The sequence below is a fragment of the Ahaetulla prasina genome, chromosome 2 (assembly GCF_028640845.1).
Source record: "Ahaetulla prasina isolate Xishuangbanna chromosome 2, ASM2864084v1, whole genome shotgun sequence".
NCBI lineage: Eukaryota > Metazoa > Chordata > Lepidosauria > Squamata > Colubridae > Ahaetulla > Ahaetulla prasina.
In genome coordinates this window covers 177,710,867-177,725,730 of record NC_080540.1, presented here as the reverse complement: position 1 = coordinate 177,725,730, position 14,864 = coordinate 177,710,867, and the positions used below count along the sequence as shown (strand labels likewise).

The 14,864-nt window shown below is 40.0% G+C and overlaps 1 protein-coding gene across 2 annotated transcripts in view; it reads right to left on the bottom strand.

The window, feature by feature from the left end:
* PPP1R3F (protein phosphatase 1 regulatory subunit 3F) overlaps positions 1 to 14,864 on the bottom strand; it is a 53,662-nt gene that overhangs the window by 12,077 nt on the left and 26,721 nt on the right. For both annotated transcript variants that reach the window (XM_058168677.1, XM_058168678.1), the window contains 2 exons: positions 8,834 to 8,889; positions 5,337 to 5,413 (listed from right to left, as the gene is read on the bottom strand). In XM_058168677.1, coding sequence (XP_058024660.1) covers positions 5,337 to 5,413; positions 8,834 to 8,889 — 133 coding nt within the window. The remainder of the gene's footprint in view (positions 1 to 5,336; positions 5,414 to 8,833; positions 8,890 to 14,864) is intronic.

Genomic DNA, 14,864 nt, shown 5'->3' with positions numbered 1-14,864 from the left:
GTGGTAGGCACACGCACCAATGCCCGCTGCACACATGAGTGGGGCTGTGTGTGTGGCCCAACTGCAAATACGTCACGGCCCAGTAGTGGGCCATGGCCCACAGGTTGGGAACTCCTGCTGGAGACCATTTAAAGAATAACAGAGTTGAAAGGTATTTTGGAGCTCTTCTAGTCCAATCCCTGCTCAGGCAGGAAACAGTATACTACTTCAGATATATGGTTTTCTAATCTTTTCTTAAAAACCTCCAGTGTTGGAGTACCCACAGCTTCTGGAAGCAAGTCATTCCATTGATTAATTGTTTTCACTGTCAGGAAATTTCTCCTTAGTTCTAGGTTGCTTCTCTCCTTGATTAATTTCCATCCATGGCTTCTTGTCCCACTTTCAGGTGCTTTGGAGAATAGATTTACCCCTCTCTTCTTTGTGGCAGCCTCTTAGATATTGGAACACTGCTATCATGTCATTTCTGGTCCTTCTTTTCATTAAACTGGATATACCCAATTCCTGCAACCATTTGTTTCCAGTCCCCAATTGGTATCAGATATCTAGGAACTCCAACACCTAGCATGCCCTTGTTGACCTTGGCAACAATCAATCTAGTTTAGGTTTTTATAAATCACGTTTCGCCATATTGTTTATGGAAGATGCACTCTTTGTGTAGCTTCTCTGATGAGACTGGTCCGATATGGTTGAAGCTCTGTTGTAGCTCTTAATTCTCCACGGAACATGCAAGCCCCATAACTATGTTAAGGGTGAGCCTCATATAAGAAAATAATCTTTTACCTTTGTTGTTTCAAGTGCTATTTTAAAATGACTTTCTTCTGCGAAGGTTTTTGGCTTTTCTTAATGTAGTCATTCAAGCCATGCTTTTCTTCCTCCATAGTTTGTTTCACCTGTAAGAATCCTCTATCCCCTTCAGTTCTTGGCAAATGCAGCCAATCAATATCACTCTTTCGATCCAAAGCATGGTGCATTGTCATTAGTTTTCTTGCCTTCCGATCTAAGATATCAAATTCTATCTAGGTCCAGTCAACTATTCCTGCTGTATATTGAATAACAGGGACTGCCCCAGTATTATTTGCTTTGGTAATGTTTCCACCATTTAGCTTTGATTTCAACATTTTTAAAACACATTTAATATATTTGAAAGAAGTATTTTCTTTTACTTGTTTCTGAATAAATTGGAAGCTTTCAAAATTCCCAAATATTTGTAGCCTTCTTCTGGTGCTACTACCTTAATCAAATCTTCATTGCTAAATTGTATTCCACCATCTGCAACAATTTTGCCTGCCCTTATGGCTATGGTTGCATATTTCTCAATGCCAAATAACACTCCAATATCTTTTCTAAAGTCTTTTGTATTTTTTTAAAAAAGAATCTAGTTCAACCTTTGTTTTTCTAAATAATTTTAAATCATCCATACAGAGTAAATATGAAATTTGTACTCCTTTTTTGCCCATTCATATCCATAATTTGTCTTATTCAAAATTGATACTTTACAGTAAAGTGGATAATGAGTCACCTAGGAAAATTCCTCATTTGATTTCAACTTCTCCTAATACTTCACTTTTAGTCGTCAGCTTTGTTCATCAAAACTTCATCAAAATATTCATAAATTACTGAATGCTTCTGATTGCAAAAACTTTGAGACATTTCTCAATCCAGCTTTGTGAAATAGAATTGAATGCCTTTTTATTTTCTATTCCAAGCAATGAACAATTTTGTGTTGTTTTTTTTTAATTCTTTAAAACCATCTTATCATCAATAACTGGTCCTTTGTTTCTCTAAAACATCTGCAGCATCCTTTTTGCTCTATAGGAGTAAATCATTACTTTTCAAATAGCTATAGACTTGATTTGCAATTATGCCCATAAGTAGCTTGTATTTGTTGGCAAACAGGCTATGGATCTGTAATTTCCAGGTTCTTTCCCCTTTTTCTTATCCTACAGAATTAGGAATGTCCTTTTAACTGTTTAATCATTTTCTGGTTTTTGGTACTTCCAAAACTTTATTTATCTGGTCTACCAATCTCAGGTGTAGATTAACCATGCAGCTCATCTGCTCCAGGAACATTCCAGTTTTTAACTTCCCTCATTGCTTTCATACCATTTCCTCAATTACCCTAATGCATGGGTGTCAAACTTGCAGCATCACATTGCTACCAACCTGCCTTCCATTGAGGACCTGTATACTGCACGAATCAAGAAGAGGGCCGTGAAAATATTTATAGATCCCTCGCATCCTGGACATAAACTGTTTCAACTCCTACCCTCAAAACGATGCTATAGAGCACTGCACACCAGAACAACTAGACACAAGAACAGTTTTTTCCCGAAGGCCATCACTCTGCTAAACAAATAATTCCATCAACACTGTCAAACTATGTACTGAATCTGCACTACTATTAATCGTCTCATAGTTCCCATCACCAATCTCTTTCCACTTATGACTGTATGACTATAACTTGTTGCTGGCAATCCTTATGATTTATATTGATATATTGACCATCTATTGTGTTGTAAATGTTGTACCTTGATGAACGTATCTTTTCTTTTATGTACACTGAGAGCATATGCACTAAGACAAATTCCTCGTGTGTCCAATCACACTTGGCCAATAAAATTCTATTCTATTCTATATCACGTTTTTCTCTTCGTGGAACTGAGGTGGGTGTGGCCTGCATGTGACACATCCAGCCCGTGGGCCGGCACTTTGACACCCCTACTCTAAATGTTTTCCATACTGACTATTTCCAATGCATGTTCAACTTGCTTGAACCATGTTGTACTCCTAACTGTTTTCCCACAAACGTTTCCAAAATTTTAGGATCTCTTCTTTGTCAGGCTTCATTTGTAGTTAGTCCTTTCCCTTTTTCAAGGGTTTTATAGAATTTAATATTGATTTGCTCTAAATTGCAAAATCTGCAGGAATTGAATTATTTGATTCTCATATTATGTGATCCTCCCTGAAACAGCCATAACTCTTTCTCTCAATTATTTTGCAGCTTCTGAAATTCCTTTACTGTCCAGGTTGTACTTCACCCACACCCACATAGTTTTGAATTATTTTTAAAAGTTCCTTGCTTCAAATTCTTTAAATTCCTCAAGTTTATGCAAATTACCTTTATTTTCAATTCTATTTGCATGTACTATTTAGGTTTTCCTTTCTTAATAACTTCATTCCTTCGTATTTGAAGCCACAATTCCTCAGTATTTACATAACTGTGGCATACATCAACTGGTTCATTTGGGCCAATGTTTCAGTTGGAATAATTTTAACAACTTCTTCATTGTTTTAGCCAAAGTTTTCCTGCTAATTTGATTCCATTTTGGTAAATGTATTTTTTTCAACTTCTTTCCTTTGGTCTTTGATTGAGATGGGGGATAGGCAGGTGGGGAGAGGTCAAGAGGAGGCAGAGAAGGTAGTCCCTTACTTTATCGAGGCTCTGGGCTAGAAGGGAGCAAGTCGGGAAGGTTGGGTCCTCTTTTAACAACCAGTGGGATTTGGTTAATAATGACAATGGGGACTGCCTGGATTGCTGTTGCCAAATGATGTGGTCATGTGATGTCACAGTTTACAACTTCATCACTTAGCAATGGAAGTTCCAGTCCTAATTACAGTCGTCACCCAAGGATTACCTGTATACCACAACAGCCTTAGAATTTTTTTTGAAAAATGGATACTGCATTGCAAAGATACCATTGTCATTTGGAAAGGATTTCAAGAGGCTGAAGAAACAAAAAATCTAATCAAAACTTTAATCTGCAAGCAATAGTGGTAGGATGAACTACTAATTTCATACATTTTGGGGAAAATGCTATCAACTCCAGATTATTGTTGTCATGACACCAGTTATATAAAGCATGCTAGGTGAGGGACTGTTTATACAGGACATATTTAATAATGAAGCTGTGAATGAAGCCACTTCCCTGAAGTGGTGGAAACAGTCAGTAACCTGCCAACTTTTCACTGGACTGGTTTCCTTTACAAGTCGAGATTATTGTCATTATTTGGTATTATTTGATCAAAACAAACAAATTAACCAAGTGTTGAAAAAACAAGAACAATATATGTACTTCAGCTATGAATAAAAATAACAGTGTAATGGGCAATATGAGATCTACTTATGTAAATGTTAAGGATATATACATTTAAAGGTGTGGTGATTGGAATATTAAGAATAAATAAAATTTAGGAAAAAAAGAATATAGGGAAAATTGTCAGCTGAAAAATCAGAAAACTGCTCAGATGGAAATATGAAATATATATACAAAGTTTAAAATATAACTGAATGCACCTTGTTATTTATGTCTGTATGATTTATTATTCCTTATATATTGTCATTAGGTATTATGTTACATTTTGCATATTAGCATAATTATTACCTAAAATATTACACAAAGTATACAGGTTGTCCTCGAGTTATGGTCACTACTCATTCAGTGACTGTTGAAAAATATACCAGTGCTGAAGAAGATGGATTTACAACCAGTTTATGAAATTGTGGCCTCTGCAACATCCCTATGGTCACATGATTGTGATCTGGGTACCTGGATGCTATTCTTGCAATTATGATGTCAGCATGAGTTGCAGTCATGTGATCACCATTTACGCTCTTACTCTGTACTACCTGCTCTGTGGTGGCCCCCACCAGCCTGCCCATGCCCTGCAGTGCCTGTCTGCAGTCCCTGCTGTCTCACTTGTGCTCAGAATTAGCTGCCCACAGCCCCCACCAACCTGCCTGCATTCAAAAGCACAGGCCTGTGGCTCCTGCCAAATGCCTGCAGCCCCTGCAGCTTGCCCAAAGTTAGACGTTCTCTCCCTGCCAATCTGTCTGCACTCCCCTCCAGCTGGCCTATGCCCTGTAGCACCTCCCCACAGCATACCCCCCTCCACAGCACCCACCCCACTCCTTGCCTGGGACTCCTGCCGCTTACCTCTTAACAACCCACATGATCCGGAGGCTATGATGGTAACTGGGACTGTCATTGCCAAGCAATGCAGACAACTGCTTCGTCTATTGATCGGCGGCCAGCTCTCGGCTTCCCGGTACGCCACCGATCAGCTGGTCTAGGCGGCCGGGACTGCTGCCACCATTCGCCACTGCTGCTCGTGACCGCTGCTGCCTCTCCAAAACCCCTCCCCATCCCCAGGTATGGCAAACCCCACTGGGTTTGACACAACATGCTTTACGACTATATTGTTTAGCAATGGAAATTCTGCTCCCAATTACTGTGTTATCATAACCCTTTTTCTCATGTGCTTCATAAATATGTCTTGGTGTGTGTGAAGAATCAGTGGTGGCAAGGTCAGGCTACTCTGACTTTGTTGCTCTTTACCTGTTTTATTGGAGTTGAAGGCTGCATCAGAGAAGAGTTTGGAAATTCCTTGGATAGATTTCCTTCAACACTTGTTTCTGTGATGATAGAAAGACAGAGGAAATGTGAGATAACAGGGAGAGAAAGTAAAGAATCAGCATTCAGTATGGAGGACTATTTATTTGCAACTCACATTCTCAGAACTGCTGGGTAGAATCACTATTTTGTACTTCTGTGAGCTCCGAATGGCATCGGGGACATCCAGTTTCTTAATAATCTTAGTTTATACATATTTTAAACATAGTTTTAGAAACCTCTACAGTCAGCATTGAACTTATAATGATTGAATAAGTACCAATTGAACTAACAAATCTCAGGACTCTGTTGGCAGAAATACCCCAAATTCATTGTTTCTTCTTATTTATATCATAATGTATATCAGGGTTTCTTAAACAGTTTTTTTTCTCAGGACCCCTTCCTACTTTTAAAATTTATGGAGGACCCCCAAAAACGTGAAAAACGGTCATATGTAACTTTTTTCAGTACTGTTGCAACTTCAAACAGTCACTAAACAAATGGCTGTAAGTCAAGGAATATCCTGTATTAAAAATTAAAATTGATGCATCTACTGCCACTGTCAGTTCGTATACTTTTAATGGGATTTTAATATTATATTAGTTTTCCACAAATTATTTTGTTCAAATGTATCTATATATCAAATATAGATATAGATCTTTAAAATATGTAATGTTTTATATAAATATAAATATAGGGAAAAATATAGATCTTTAAAATATGTACCACTCCAAAAGGACTTTGAATAAATATTGATATAAAATGAAAATATACAAGTTTAGAAAACACACAATTAAACATAGTTCTAGGATCCAGAAATACCTTAGTTGACTGTTCAAGTTTATTGTACTTTTGAGTGGTCTGTCAAGCGATCAAGATATAATAGAGGAACATTTTGAATATTAAATTACTGTTCATTTTCTGTTGACAAGATACACTTTTCAGTTTAATTTAAAAAAAATATTAAAAAAATAAACTGAAAATTGTTTGATTTCAACAATAAAATAAACTGTAGAAGCAGCAATTCAAAGGAACTGCTGTGTGATTTCCTCCCCCAGAAGTGTGTTAATTATTAAACTACAATAAGGTTTCTCATTACAACAATCTGAAAGAACAGCTTCACATTCACCAAGGACTGTGAAACGTATTGTGGGAACTCTAAGCTCACCACCATCTTTTGAATTGCTGATCCCAATGCTGCATACTTTTCTGCTGATACCATTGTTTCTAGTTGTTCACCTTGATAGAAAAGGACAGAGAAAAGAGGAAGGAGAGAAATAAAGTTTCAAGAAAGAGAAATCTAAGTTTCTCTTCGAGGCACAGACTTGATTTCTCAGCTCTTTAAGTCTTAACAACTGGCTACAACTGTACATACAAATTACTTCCAATTTACTATAATGGTATGCTGTTAGCTTGCCTGCCATTATTACAACTGAGAAATTTAAAAATATAGCAATCAAATTATCCTAATTTTGTGCTGTATCTAAAACATTTGTAAGATTCCATGCAGCCTTAATTGTGCTTGAACTCTGTAATTATTCCTTGCAATCCTTTCCTCGAACTACCTCAGATCTGTTGCCTAGCCCTAGCTGATGTTTATAGGATAAGAATTCCCCACTTCCTTTCCTGAACCATTTAGAACAACAACCCTGTGTGGTGGGTTGGGCTGAGAGAGAGTGGTTGGCCCAAAGTCAGGCTTTCATGGCTAAGATGGGACTCGAACTCATAGTCTCCCACTTTCTAGTCTGGTATCTTAACCACTAGACAACCCATTTCTTTTGTACAGAGATAAAGCATTAAGTCTATGAAGTTCCAGTTGAGTTCCAACTCGGGTTGCACACATGAAAAAGGGCAAACTACCAACTGTGGAACCTTCTTCCACTTTTGGTATCTTGGAGGAAGATACAGCCAAGAGATTAATTTTGAAGACAGTGCTAATCACACAAATGACTTGACTTACATACTTGCACCAGACATCAGGATACGAAACTACAACATTTGTGTGAAGTTGTCACAACATACATGTCTGCTGCACCAAAACCATATTTTGGTTTCCTTATGCCGGCTTATTGAAAATACAGGAACCCAATTTATTGTCTTTTCCTGGATATTGGCTATTCACTTGCTTTGAATTAACTAAAACCTAGGGGATTACAGTAACCTGGCCAATGACATCCTCTTTAACTTCTTGACTACTATGGAAATTGAATCATTATCTTTCCTGTACTCTAGAATATATATAAAACACACAGAACTACATACCATTTATGCTTCATTTCTTCTCTTTTCCTTCTCTACATGTTCCCAATTCTTCCCCACAGTCCAGCATTTTCACCAATACTTGATTTATTTGGCATCCCCTTGAAATGGCTTTACGGCCAAAAGATTACACAGGGAAAATTCTGTCTGCCCCTCTGAAAAATGGCCCAGAAAATCTGATCTCATGTTAATTGATCTGTCTAAGAAATCTTAAGCATTATATGTGGTTTCAGGACTATCTGCTGCTAATATGCTGATGATATTTAGCTATATTTGTCCTTATATGGCATGCTGAATTTGGATGTCTCAAGATCCTCCCTGTGCTGATCTCTAAAGTGTAAATAACTGGTTGTAGAAAAACAAACTGAAGCTAAATTTGGACAAAATGGGAGTTTTTATTGATCCAAAGACTTGACTTCTTTAGATTCCAATGCTGATATCCTTAACATGCCAATATAAGATTAGCTTACAGCTAATTTTGCTTTTTCACAGTGGAGCCCACTCTATGGAATAGCTTGCATTTGGAGCTGAAGCTATTCCTTGCATTGCTACAGTTCTGAAAAAAGTCTCAATATGTTTCTTTTTATTTAAGTTTTTCATATGTTTTAATGAATTTTAAGCAGGTTTTTAATCATGTAATATTTGGCTTCTATTGATCATGTTTGAAATCCAAAGGCATATACAGTTTAAATACACATTCTCTGAATGTTTGGCAAATGCTGCTTTTCTAGTCTCTCTTCTTTTGTGGCTGGTACATGTCTATATTAAATATTAAACTCAATGGTCGTTGAACTAATACTCCCAGTTTAACTTTAACCGTTCCTCTTTCTGTTTATATGTATCTACTCTGAGAGCATTTCCTGCCGCTGGCAAAATTACATTCCGGCATCCATCTGTACACATGTAAATTTGAATGGAACTGTGAATGGATGATCTGTTGTAACATTCCTAATTTTAAAAAACTCCAGAAGGGGAATTGAAGATATTTTCCCAGTTTAGTAGATACAACAAAATAAAAGCTCTCCTGGATCTAATCCAAAGGCTTCATTTAGTCCAGCATCCTGTCCCAATACAGGCAGCTTCAAATGTTCAATGGAATTATTTACTTCATCTGTATCGATCACAGTGACATTTTCTTCTTTGCCCTCAAATGCCAGGCAAAGAAGATCCAGCAAGCAACTTACCTTCAGAATAAATATACTGAGCTATGTCCTCTACTTGCAGCTCATTTTCACCTGACCTGCAACAAAAAGACTTCGTGAATACTGGCTGTTAGGAGACACATGAATTGTTGATATGATCCCCAAGGCAAATAGGTATCAAATACGTATTGCACAATAGCACTTCTGATGCAGCCTGTTTTCTTTGTGATTTAAAGTTTTCTTATTAATCAACTTTATAAAAGCATTGATAATATTGTATTTCATGTGCTAAAGGACACATTGGGAATACAAAATAGGACTGGTATGCACAAGTTCCTGATAATCAAGGACATGGACAAATGTACTTAAATTCATTGCCTAAACATATTAGACCAAACACAGAATATTTATTTATATATTTCATTGGGAGATTTGAACTCAGTTGGGACTCTTTAATAGGAGTTCAGGATGTGCTTCTGAACATGTGTAGAATACTAAAAGAATGCCAAGTAATTAGCAGCAGGTCCCATTCAAAGAACAGCTATGAATAAATACTAATATACATTCATCATATTAATATATATGCAGGGTAGCATTTCTATCTATACCATATCTCTCTTCTATTTAAACTATGGTTTCATGAGAGAGACAGGCAAGAGGGATAAAACAAGTACCAGTAGTTTCCTAGTTTCTTAAACATAAGAGTCTTATTTTACTACCTAAAGGCTGGATGACAGACACAGAATGAAAGAAACCTTCCCCCTTACCCACAAAGATGCTTAAAAGTTTGTGAACCCATTTGAATTGTTAATATTTCTGCACCAGTGTATCTCTTGCCATTAACTTTAGTGGTCCAAAGGTTCAAAGATGGAAAGAGATAATGCAATCTCCAACACCCCTTCTCATCATTTAAAACACACATTCACTATTTCTATCTTGTTTGTATGACTTGTGTGGTTGTGGCTTGGTTGGCAAATTAGCAGTAATCTGTTCTATAGGATAGTACTGTAATCCTTGCTCTTGTATATCCTGTTTGTAGTGTCAAGAACTATCTGCACTCTTATATGTAACTTCCACTGCTGTACCCAAATTTGGTCTAGTTATTGTTGACACATATAAGCTAAAAATTATTGTTGGCCCATATAAGCACATACTGTTTATCATACTGTTACCAGATAAGGTTTACTCTTCTTCCTTTAGAAATTTAGCCTCCATAGGTTGTTGGCTGAATTGGTTACTCAGCCATAGACATTTTAAAATGACCATAATTTTCTATTTCTGTCTGAAGAGATATTTTTCCTCCTCATCTTTTTCAAGCTATAACAGGAAATGCTACCAAGCTCTTCCCTGGCCAAGTCTTTCAGAATCTTCTTATCTTGTTTATCCTCATTAAAAGTTATTAAACCATCAATGTTAATTCAGGATAAAGGTCTTTTTATTACTTATAAATCTCAAGTTGAGGCAGGATCAGCCTTGCTTTGTTCAAATCCTTCCTTAAGCAACATTTGGCTTAGTTTCTCATTTCAGGCACTGACAGCCTGCTTTAATTCATAAAAGCTTTTCCGTAGTTTGCTCATCAGGTTCTGAAAGAATAATGGGCGTTGTTCCATATGGATCTCTAATTCTCCCTGTAAATCTTTAGACCCAGTTGGTCGCCATCCGTGCTCCTCCTCCTGCTATGCCTAAGAGCATCCTGACTAAAGTCACTCTGTGAGTGAGATGGGAGGTATCTAAATTTGGCAAATAAAATAAATAAATAAAGTATGCTTCATAACAGAGGCAAAGTTCATCATAATCCTCTCCCTAGTTTGGGATTATCCCTAGTCCAACCATCTGGCTTTGTAGTGGTATACTTCTCCATTTGGTCTTGAAGCCTCATCTGCATTGTATTGGCTTTGTTCTGGCAGGTATACTTCAATTTCCTTCTTTTCTCTTTAGAAATGTAACCACATACTGTATATCCAGACATTCTATTTTTTAAAAAATAATTTTTAAAAATTATTAAATTTAAACCAATTTTTCTGTTTTTCTGTTGAACCATAACTAACAACATAGCTAACAGCTCAGGCAGCAGCCCTGCCTGAGCTGTTGGAGATGATAGCCGGGATGGCGGTTGAAACCCCCAGACTTATGGTTATGGGGGATTTCAACTTGCCGTTGGTGGGCGAATCGTCGACGACAGCTCGGGAGTTCATGGCTTCCATGGCGGCCTTGGACCTGACCCAGGTAGTTAATGGTCCACCCACACTGGGGGTAACACTCTGGACCTGATTTTTGTCTCGGGACAGTGGCTTAATGATCTGGAGTTAGGGGAGTTACTTCTTAAACCCCTGTCATGGTCAGATCATTTACTCCTTCAGCTAGACTTTCGAACCGCTGCACCGCACCGCAGTGAGACGGAGCCGATTCGATGGTTCCGTCCCAGGTGCCTGATGGACCCAGAGAGGTTTCTGACGGAGCTTGGGCCGTTTCCTGGGGAATTAGCCCACGGCTCGGCCAAAGAACTGGTGGCCGCCTGGGAGGAGGCGGCAGCCAGGGCTTTGGACCATGTCGTGCCTTTGCGGCCTCTGACCCGGCACTGAACTCAACCAGCTCCTTGGTATAACAAGGAGCTGAGAGAGATGAAGCGCCGGAAAAGACGCCTAGAGAGTGTTTGGAGGTCTAGCCGCATCAAATCCTACCAAACACTAGTGAGGTCATATATTCAGACCTACCTAGTGGCGATGAGAGTGGCGAAACATAATTATTTCTCCGCTCTCATCGCATCGGCAGATAATCACCCAGCCACCCTGTTTAGGATGACCCGCTCCCTGCTTATGCAGGAGGCTCGGGAGGACCCCTTGCAGGGGTGTGCTGAGGATTTTGTACAGTATCTGTCCGATAAAATTGCTCAGATCCGGGATGGACTGGACACTGATTGGATAGATTCGGGCGGGATGGCGGGGACAGGTCTTGTGGATATTACCTGGACTGAGTTTGATCCTGTGACTCCCGATGACATGGACAGGTTGTTGGGTAGGCTGAATCCCACCACGTTTATTGGACCCGTGTCCCTCCTGGTTGGTACTGGCCACACGGGAGGTTACACGAGGCTGGATCCTGGGAGTTACCAATGCTTCCTTGTTGGGGGGTACCTTCCCCGCCACCTTGAAAGAGGCGGTGGTGAGACCCCTCCTCAAGAAGCCTTCCCTGGACCCAGCTGTATTGGCGAACTATCGTCCAGTCTCCAATCTTCGCTTTTTGGCGAAGGTTGTTGAGAGTGTGGTGGCATATCAGCTTCCCCAATACCTGGAGGAAACTGTCTATCTAGACCCGTTGCAGTCCGGCTTCAGACCTGGATACAGCACTGAGACGACTTTGGTCACGTTGGTGGATGACCTCTGGAGGGCTCGGGACAGGGGATGTTCCTCTGTCCTGGTTCTTTTAGATCTCTTGGTGGCTTTTGATACCATCGACCATGGTATCCTGCTGTGGCGGTTAGAGGGATTGGGGGTGGGGGGCACTGTTTATCGGTGGTTCTCCTCCTATCTCTCTGACCGTTCGCAGATGGTGTTGGCAGGGGGGCAGAGATCGACCTCAAGGTCCCTCACTTGTGGGGTGCCTCAGGGGTCGGTTCTCTCGCCTCTCCTGTTCAACATCTACATGAAGCCGCTGGGTGAGGTTATCCGTGGTTTCGGAGTGGAATACCATCTGTACGCTGATGATACTCAGCTGTACATTTCCACTCCGAACCACCCCGACGAAGCCGTCGAGGTGATGGGCCGGTGTCTTGAAGCCGTGCGGGTCTGGATGGGGAGGAACAGGCTCCAGCTCAACCCCTCCAAGACAGAGTGGCTGTGGGTTCCGGCGCCCCGGTACAGTCAGCTTATGCCTTCGCTGACTGTTGGGGGTGAAGTATTGGCCCCCAGGGGAAGGGTACGCAACTTGGGCGTTCTCCTGGACGATCGGCTGTCTTTTGAAGAACATTTGACGGCCGTCGCCAGGGGAGCATTTTATCAGGTTCGCCTGATTCGCCAGTTGCGCCCTTTCCTTGACCGGGACTCCTTATGCACAGTCACTCACGCCCTCGTGACTTCCCGCCTGGACTATTGCAATGCTCTCTACATGGGGCTCCCCCTGAAGAGCACCAGGAGGCTCCAGCTAGTCCAGAATGCGGCTGCGCGGGTGATAGAGGGAGCATCGCATTGCTCCCATATAACACCTATCCTGCGTGGCCTGCACTGGCTGCCAGTAGCCTTCCGGGTGCACTTCAAGGTGTTGGTGACCACCTTTAAAGCGGTCCATGGCTTAGGACCAGGATACTTACGAGACCGCCTTCTGCCACCAATAGCCTCCCAACGTCCTGTGCGCTCCCACAAAGTGGGCCTTCTCAGGGTGCCGTCGACCAAACAATGTCGGTTGGCGGCCCCCAGGGGGAGAGCCTTCTCTGTGGCAGCACCGGTCCTTTGGAATGAGTTGCTTCCGGGTTTACGCCAACTCCCCGACCTCCGGACCTTTAAACGGGAACTGAAGACTTCATTATTTCATCGAGCGGGACTAGCCTAAGTGTATTTTTAATTATAAATTTTAAGGGGTTTTATGTCGGTCTATGACCGTTTTAGTTTGATTGGCCTACTAAATATTTGTTTTTAAATTCTTTTTAAATTTGCTATTTATTCTTTGTATTTTAATATGGCTGTAAACCGCCCTGAGTCCTTCGGGAGAAGGGCGGTATAGAAATTAAATTATTAATAAATAAATAAATAAACAAACAAACAAACAAACAAACAAACAAGAATTGGCTTTAATGACTAGCCAATTTGGAAGATAGCAGAAATAGTTTCTTCCTGCCATTTCTGATCCAGGCTTAGGTCGACTAGCATACTGCTATAGAGAATGATACTTTCTTTCTGTTGATCCATTTTGTTCTAGTGCAAAGGGAATACATCTCTTGACACCCCCACCCCAAGGCTCTAATGAATAATCCCATTGTCCTTTAAATAATTAGATATCTGTTCACTCAAAATTCAGTAGTTATCAGAACATAGTCTTTCTTTCAATAGCACTTAGACTTATATACCACTTCACAGTGCTTTACAGCCCTCTCTAAGCTGTGTACAGAGTCAGCACATTGCCCCTAACAATTTGGGTCCTCATTTTACCGACCTTGGAAGGATGGAAGGCTGAGTCAACCTTGAACCAGTGAGAAATGAACTGCCAAACTTCTGGAAGCCGGCAGTCCACAGAAGTAGCCTGGAGTACTGCATTCTAACCACTGTGCCACCATGGCTCAAAAGTGTTTTCTATATAAACCAGAAATTGTCTGGACTGGTGACACTTCATCTTTATGCCCTATCAGACAGAAACAGCAAAAACAAGGCATTTAATCAACGAAAATTACAAGTCCCAGTTTCCTCTGTTTGACTCAATGGGAAGGAAAGAGAGGTCACTGTAGATTTGCTTATTAATACTACTGAGATTCAGTATTTCCTGTGCTTTCAGTATTTTTTCTTATTTGTGATTCAAAGACATTTACTAAATAAATGTACAGAACAGGATAGATTGGCACATTTGTTGTGCATGATTTCAAAACTGATGGTCAATTCTTCCCTTTGTATCTGCCTGATTTGCTCTATATTCTGATGTTCTAGTTTTCTATGCCAAGATTCAGTGCAATTTCTCTCGCCTCTTTTTCAAGCTCAGTTGGTTGCCTCTTATTAGAGAATTACTCTGAAAAGTTTAGATTCTAACAATATTCCTTTCAACAACAGATCCCATCTTTTGTTCTTATTGAGCAATTTCCATCAGCAAATTAAATTCTATGTATCCTTCTGACTGCATAATTAACACTCAATCATTTGGAGCTCAAATCTGGAGAGTAACAGTGCAACGTGTAAAGCAATTGTCTTTTCATCAGTCTACATTTTATTAGCCTTCCTAATCTCTTGTGAGCTTATTTGTTGTCTGTTTATTCCTGTATCTGCCCTTTGCAGCTTGTTTCAAGAGTCACAAAAACTCCTTATTTTAAAACATACGAGTTGCTCCTCTATGTAAATAAACTGAATTCAAACTACTCTGAATTTTTTTTCTTACT